Genomic DNA, 7,991 nt, shown 5'->3' with positions numbered 1-7,991 from the left:
AGGGGAGGCAACTGATTGATGTTTCTCTTTAAATTAAAAAAAACATCCTGGGGCCATTTCATTTATCAGACAAAAAGGCTTTAAGGTGAAGTACCCTCATTTATTATAGCCCAGAACCTTCTTGCCCTGTCCCATCTAAATCAAAGTTGTCTAACGTCCGATCCTTGGTACCCCGGATCGGCTGTGCAGGGTTTGCTTCTTAACATCCGTGATGAGTTCAAAGGAGATGTGGGCTGAGACCCTTGATCCTTGGCTGAAAGTGAAATAAAGCAGTTCTCTATGGCATGCCAACACCTACCCTCAGGGACTTACCACGATGGTAATGAAGTTTCTGCACCTGGGCCTCATCGGGCTCTGGGAGCAGTGCTACTGAGTCTATTTTCATATTCTTAAAGAGGCTGCCAAATTATACAATCTGAAACCCCCCCCCCCCCCCCAAACCTGGTTCTGCTCCTGCAGTGTGAACCTACGCTCCCAGCTAGATAATCACTTCACCTACTTGGGTGTCTGGGCTATTGATTGCCTGCCCTCCACAGAACCCTTCCCTACAGCTTCTAGGAATTTCTACTCATTGGCAGTCACTGTTGTGAGATCATTGCACTAAAACTGACTGGGCCCCTGCCGTTTCCCTGGTGGCTGGCCCTTGTGTTTGTGTCTTGAATAGCCTCTTAAAAGACATATCTTCCCTCGGTTTGGTTTCCTTTCGCTTTAGCCACTAAGCACCATTAGACAAAGCCACAGCCCAGAGAGCCCAATTTTGATACATACAAGGACGAAAATCTCTGTACTTAGAACTCTGCCCCTCCACCCTCCACCATGCCAGTGTGTGACTCCAACCCTTTTTAGGGCAGGGCTGACACTACCAATGGATCCACAAAGTTGGTGAGCACACACACAGCACCAGCCGGCACCTCCTAGCTACAAAACAGCTACTTAGCCGGCAGGGCCAGTACCCCTACTACTGTTTCCCAGGGCTCTTGCTATGTCATGGCCGTGGCCTGCTCATCCCCTATTACTCTCCATTAGTCATGGGAAATGGCTTGAAGCCATGAGCAGTTTGACCCACTTGAGCAGATCCACCTCATTCTCGTGAACCTCTCTGATCACAGGCTGGGGGAGCTGGGCATCTGACAGGAGCATCAGAAAGGGCTTTCCACCATAGCTGGTTTGGCTCAGTGGACTGAAGGGTCCCGGGTTCGATTCCGGTAGAGGGCACATACCAAGGTTGTGGGCTGGATCCCCAGTAGGGGGCATGTAGGAGATAGCCAATCAATGATTCTCATCATTGATGTTTCTATCTCCCTCTCCCTTTCTGAAATCAATAAAAATATATTTTTAAAAAAGAAACATCTTCAGCACATATATTTAAAAGAAAAAAGAAAGGGCTTTCCCAGTTCTCCAAGGCCTGGGTCACATTGGTTTCCTCTGGTGTGGGCTGTGAAGTCAGATCCCTCTGCCCACTGTTTAGCTGAGGCTGCCTTGTTTCACCCTGTTCCCATCCTGTATGCTGTGTTTATGAATGAATGTGAGTGGTGTCACTGTGTTGAGATGGGAATGAGAATTTGTAAGTAGCCCTGTGGTGCTGCAAGAAATGTTGCCATAGTTTTTGTTTGTTTGTTTTAGATCTGCTTGTTGCTATTTCTCAGCTAGCACTGGCTTTGTCTTAGAAATGTGGAAGATGGTTCCAGCACCCAAATATAGAATGCAGCCTTTTGGGTGATTGCCCTTCTTTGCAGAAGCACTACCATGGAAACTCAGGATGGCACAGAGCTCTACAGTTTGCAAAGACATTTTCAAGTCATTAACTCAGACCATCCTCAGCAGGCTCCACGAGGTAAGAACTAGGAATCTGCTTGGCTGGCGTGACTCAGTGGTTGAGCAATCAGGAGGTCACGGTTCGATTCCTGCTCAGGGCACATGCCTGGGGTTGTGGGCTTGATCCCCAGTAGGGGACGTGCAGGAGGCAGCCGATCAATGATTCTCGCTCATCATTGATGTTTCTATCTCTCCCTCCCTCCCTCTCCTTTCCTCTCTGAAATCAATAAAAATATATTTTTTTAAAAAAGGAATCTAACGTTAGTGACGATCCTGAGGCTCTGAGCGGTGAAATGATTGGCCCAAAGTCAGACAGCTGGGAAATGGCAGAGTCAGGACTGGAACCCAGGCCCATCTCCAAACCAGAGGCTCTTTCCAAGCTGTAAAGGGCGAGACTAATGGCAGTTATTAAAATTAATAAAAATCTTTTATTAAGGACGTGCTAATGCCATGGCCAAAATCATTTATTTTCATTGATACGTTATCCTCTGCTACAGTCAGGGAGCGTCATGCCGCTCTGCTGTCTCCCTAGAGTGAAAGGAACGCTTTTCTTTGTAAAAATTCATCCGTCTGGTTTTCAGGCCCAGGGGGTGCTCTCTTGCATTCTCTCCATTCAGTAGTCCGGCACAGGAATGGCGATCTTCTGGATAAATTCATCATACTTCACTTTGCCGTTTGGTTCAATATTTGCTTCTCTGAAGAGATCATCCACTGCAATAAATCACATTAAATTTTCAGTTCAGCTTTACTGCCATGTTACAGGACAAAGTTCTTGGGGGTTGGGGCTCCCCGGAGGTTTTCCCTGAGTGTCCAGTTGACTATTCACATAGACCCAGAAATCAGACACTTGAAGACCACTGATACAACTCTGGGTTCATCGGATTTCACTGAAGCCAAGCCACCTTATGTTTTGAAAGAAAACGCCCTATATTTCTTGTACCTATATTTCCAGAAATCTTTGGCATAGGTTTTCCCTCCCACAGCTCACCCTCCCAGCTTCCCAGCTTCCCATTCCCCCTTGGCAGCTCCATCCTGGGCCACTGTGGCCCAGGCTTTGGCCTGTCCTGGCCAGCCTGCCTTCCCTTCCAAGATGGCATGCCCCACCCCAAGAGGTGACAAGTGGTGTCTGCCACCATCACCTCTTTTTTTAAAAGTGTGTGTTTTGGGGAAAGGGACAGCATGAGAGACGGTAAATTCAACTGTGTCTAAAGCTGAAGGGGCACAAACTGCCATTGCTCTCTCTGACGCTGCTCCAAAAATATCGCTTCATTTACTTGTTTCTCCTGGTTCTGGATTCTCTGCTCAACATACTAGCTTGTCCCAGATCTCGGCAAGAAGGACCATTTCAGTGCTCGCTTCGGCAGCACATATACTAAAATTGGAACAATACAGAGAAGATTAGCACGGCCCCTGCGCAAGGATGACATGCAAATTCGTGAAGCGTTCCATATTTTTTTTAAAAGGCCATTTCAGCTTATATGTCTCCACAGAGGCCTCTCTGAGTCAATCTACCGTTGGCTCTTTGTAAAAATCCTAACCCAACTGTCTCACTGCCCTGTGTCAGCTTCCTCAGCCCTAGACATCCCGCCGTGTCATTCTGGACAGTCAGGAAACACCCTGTGATTCTCTGCTTAGCAGCCCCCTCTAAGGTGTAATTACTGTGCTCCGCGCTGGAGCCGCCCGTGCTGCCGAGTGTTTTTAGAATGTGCCCTGCGCAAGGATGACATGCTGGTTCAAACCATCCCAGCGGACAGGTGCAAACCACCTCAGAGCCAACCACTGAGCATCCTCCTGTCCAGAGAAGGGGCCACAGCTGATAGCCAGGTGCTGGGCTGCCTGCTGGGTGGCATGCCATTCACTGTGAACCCAGAAAGGACCAGGATGCTGGTGCCAGCCTGTCCCAGGCCTTAAAAAGGAGACCTCCCTGACAGCCTCAGCTGCTCCAGGATGCTTCTTGGTATAATTCATTTTCTTTCTATCACCCAGAGTTAAAGATTCCTACTTCTGGTATCATTTTTCCTGTCTCCCTCAGCCAAAGGAAGGGAAACTGGTCTCTCAGCTTGTGGGGAGCACACTGCCATTTTCTTTGAAATGTTTCTTGACTGGTTAATCGAATGAAAAACGTGTATGCGTTTGGGGCCCGGCGTATTGCTTTAGACAGAGATCGTGAACCCTAAGAGTGACGGCTCGGCTGGCCCTCTCTGCTAGCCTCCACCTGGTACAGAAAAGGCCGAGCGGAGTCCGAGCCCGAGAGGGAGGGCGAGCCCATGTTTCCCTGATTCGCGTTCGGACAGCCACAATGAAATATGGGTTGGGACAGCGCCAGCCTGAAGGAGTCTGCCTTCTGTAGCGCTATGTTTAAATGCATGTGCTGAGCCTTTGTGCCTGTAGACAAAAATCTAAGCAGCCCGCTTTATAGAATGTTAGCTCTTGGGAGGACCTGAGGGATTGGCTATTGTAACCTCAGTTCCCAACAAGGAGACTGAGGAGGGTGAGCGAGGTTAAGAAACCTGTTGGGAGCCAGCCCGGCCAGTGTGGTTCAGAGGTTCCAGCGGACAGGTGGAACCAGAGGTCATGGTTCAAGTCCTGATCAGGGCACATGCCTGGATTGCAGGCTCGATCCCCAGTGGGGGGCATGCCAGAGGCAGCGATCAATTATTCTCTCTCATCATCGATGTTTCTCTCTCTCTCTCTCTCTCTCTGTCTCTCTCTCTCTCTCTCTCTCTCCCCCTCTCCCTCTCCCTTCCTCTCCAAAATCAATAAAAACATTTATTTTAAAAGAAAGAAACCTGTTGAGGTCCTCCAGGATGAGGAGGAGCCAGGATTCCAATCTAATTCCAACCACAACCTTGCAACCCTTCCTGGTTTGTTGTGATTTAACCAAAGGCCCACATTATTGAGGCCACTGTGTCCCACTGTGTCCCAGCAGCACGAGCAGAAATCCCAGCCTCTGGTGTGGACTCTGGGTGGTGACTCTAAATGGCAGCTGTGGCCAGACCCAGGGGCTAGCGGGCAGGCAGGAAGAGCACTGGCAAATGGCCCAGCATTGGGGTCGCCCTTAACCACATGCGAAGGGCTTTCCCAGAAGACCTGGGCCCCTTGTCCTGCTCTGAGGCAGGAAGGCACGCTGGGCTGCTGGAGGGTCCAAGCCAAAGGCCTCTCATGGGGTCCTGTGACCAGCAGTCCCAGCAAAGGCCACCACGGGCACCCCTCAGGAAGAGCTGTTAGAGCTGGTGGCGTCCTGAGGAGAGGGAACAAAGCAGCATCTCAGGCCCGGCCAGTGTGGCTCAGTGGTTGAGCATCGACCTATGAACCAGGAGGTCACAGTTCAATTCCCAGTCAGGGCACATACCCGGGTTGTGGGCTTGATCCCCAGTGTGGGGTGTGCAAGAGGCAGCCAATCAATGATTCTCTCTCATTCTTTCTTTCTTTCTTTCTTTCTTTTTCTTTCTCTCTCTCTCTTTCTTTTTTTAAATATATTTTTATTGATTTCAGAGAGGAAGGGAGAAAGAGAGAGAGAGGAATCGAATCTAGGATCTTTCAGTCCACAGACACTCTAATCCACTGAGCCAAACCATGTGGGGCCATCATTGGTGTTTCTATCTTTCTCTCCCTCTCCCTTCCTCTCTCTGAAATCAATAAAAAAAATGTTTTAAAGTAGCATCTCAGTTTGGACACCTGGCAAGAGCAGCAACTTCAGAAAACAGCTGTGCAAAAGAAAAGCCTGAGATGGGCAGAGGGTGGGGAGTGGGGGAGGGTGGGGAAGGAGGGGAGGGAGAGGGAGTGTCTGTGACTTACGGGCAACTCCCAGCTCTGCTACCGCAAGCCACTCAATCACCTGTGTTTTGTCACTAGTGTTCCCAGGGGTGTCATAGCTCTAAATAAAGACCCACAGTGGAAGCTTCATTCAGGGTGAGGCCCAAGTAGCTCTCATCTCGGTTTCCCCAGGCCGTCTCTTCGCCCTGTTAGACTTCTCCTGTTACCCCAGGTCCCCTAGCTCTTCCTTGGGCTCCAGGCCAGTGCTCACCCTTCTTGCCATCTCCTCGGAGCCGCCTGGGGCAGGCATGACATGCAGTGTCCGCACCATCCTGGTGCCACGGGTCGGGCTTTGGTGTCCTCCCCCCAACTCCCCAGTCCTCTCCTGCTGCAGGCAAAGAGGGAACCAGGCCATTACCTTCCTTGTGGGTGAGCTTCTCCCCCAGTCTCATGAGTTTTGACCGCAGCTCCGACGCCATGATGTAACCTTTCTTCTCCTTGTCCGCCATCAACATGGCCAAGAGAATTTCCTTCTTTGGGTCCTCTTGTTTTATTTGCATGTGCATGATGGTCAGGAAAGTGGAGAAATCCAGCTCTCCGTTTCTGTCTAGGAAACCCCCAAGCACAGCAAAGTGAGCGGGGAGGAAGAGGCTCGCCACCTGCCTCCCGCCCGAGCCCTCCTGGCCGGCTCCAGGGCCACAGGACCCAGGAAGCGCCCTGGAGTGGCAGTGGTGGCGGTGGTGGCAGTGAGGAGGATACAAGCCCTCTCCTGAGGTCCCACCTCGGATACGCCTCCGTGACTCCTCCCAACATTCCTCGGGGCCTGTGGGTATCATCTGCCCATTGTGCCCACCAAGGAGACAGGCGTTCTGAGGGGGCAGTGCCTCCCAGAGCAGTGGCAGGACCAGGACGGAGCCCACCTCCTCTGCTCCCTTCCGGGTGCTGCTCTGGTGCCCTGAACTGGAGGGCATTCATCTACGTCCACCCCCTTCAGCAGCCGCCACTGCACACCCACAGAGATGGGCGGGTGACCCCACTGGGGCCTCAAGCCCAGTCCCACCAGAGCTGGCTGCTTGCCTTTCCCCTCACTGCAACCACCCCAGCTCCCCAGCCCGGGCCCCTCCTCTGAGCATGTGTGGGGGCCTGGGCCCTGGCCTGGCCGGGGTGAAACTGCAGGAAATTGGAACTTCCCCTGACCACAGCTTCCTGTTTGGAGACAGTAACCAAAGGAAAACGCCACCCCTGCGGTGGAAACGGACCGCAGTCACTGAGCGCCCATCATTGGGCTCTCGGCCTCCAGAGGCCGTCCTGGCCCAGCCTGGCCACCCAGCGCTGCTGCAGTCACGCTCTGATGGGACCTTGGGGTAACCCCAGCAGGTGGTGGGGACCCACCTGAGAGATGAGGAAACAGGTTCAGGTGGCTCCGGATCAAGTGATCTTTCCAGGCCACGCCCTTTCTCTGGGCCAGTCTTTCCTTCCTGAGTGTCCAGCTACCAAGGCAAACAGCCACCCCAGCCTCTGACACCCTCTTGTTTCTTAAAAAATAACAAACCCAACTTGTTTGCGTCTGGTTATAAAAGTCCTATATGGCCTCCTTGTAAAAAAAATACAGGACATAACAATAAAGGGAATGAAAGCCATCCATAATCCCAGCGCCTGGAGAGCCCCTTGGCAATGTTCTGGCCGGGTTTCCGTCCACCTTCTTCCTCCCACTGCTGCATAGAAGGTGGGTCTGCAGTCAGAAGAATTGGCTCCAACTCTGATTCTGCCACTGGCCCGAGCACGTGGGCAAGGCCCCAGGGCTCCGAACCCTGGTATTTGCCTGTGAAACAGCACCTTCTCCATGGGTGGGTTGTGCTGAGCACATGACATGGGCACAGAAATAAAACTGTTCTGGCGAAGCGACTTGGGGGTCACTGTTACACTTCCTGCGGAGTTTGGAACCTCGGCAGAAAGCTTACGTCCCAGGCCGCTTTGTGAGCTGAGGGTCAAATGCCTCCTGGCCAAATGCCTCCACAGCTCCCGGCTGGAGACCTCTGCTACCGCCGGCATGTCTGACCTCTGACCTGTTCTCACATCCACTATCTGTACCCGGTGGGCTCTTCCCAAGGACCACAGCTGCAGGGCTCCAGGCCCACCCACCAGCCCAGCCCACTTCTTCCCCAGCCCCGGCCCAGCCCACTCACCTATCTTATGAGTCTGCAGGTGCCGCTGCACCTCCCCTGGTGTCGGGCTGGCCCCCAGGCACCTCATCACCACCATGAGGTCCGTGGCTTTTATCTTCCCCCGCTGCTGCTTGTCATACAGGGAGAAGCATTCCTTGTACTCTGCACAGCCAGAAGGGGGAGTCAGGAGCACTCCTTCACCGCCCCTCCCCCCCACACACCCTCTTTTCCCTCCTCCCCTTGCTCCTCCCCCTC

General features: G+C 52.4%; 1 protein-coding gene across 3 annotated transcripts in view; it reads right to left on the bottom strand.

Moving 5' to 3' along the window:
* Positions 1–2,223: 2,223 nt before the first annotated feature.
* The window catches only part of CALML4 (calmodulin like 4), an 11,297-nt gene continuing 5,529 nt past the window's right edge, over positions 2,224–7,991 (bottom strand). For 2 of the 3 annotated variants that reach the window (XM_006758391.2, XM_006758392.2), the window contains 3 exons: positions 7,758–7,898; positions 5,990–6,178; positions 2,262–2,526 (listed from right to left, as the gene is read on the bottom strand). In XM_006758391.2, the coding sequence (XP_006758454.1) occupies positions 2,429–2,526; positions 5,990–6,178; positions 7,758–7,898 (428 nt within the window). In that variant the 3' untranslated portion in view covers positions 2,262–2,428. Of the gene's footprint in view, positions 2,527–5,989; positions 6,179–7,757; positions 7,899–7,991 lie in introns of all 3 variants that reach the window. The other variant, XM_006758390.2, reaches the window with a different exon arrangement.

The sequence above is a fragment of the Myotis davidii genome, unplaced genomic scaffold, assembly GCF_000327345.1.
Source record: "Myotis davidii unplaced genomic scaffold, ASM32734v1 scaffold673, whole genome shotgun sequence".
In the NCBI taxonomy this organism is placed as follows: domain Eukaryota; kingdom Metazoa; phylum Chordata; class Mammalia; order Chiroptera; family Vespertilionidae; genus Myotis; species Myotis davidii.
Note: the sequence above shows the minus strand (reverse complement) of the source record. Positions and strands in the feature narration are given on the sequence as shown.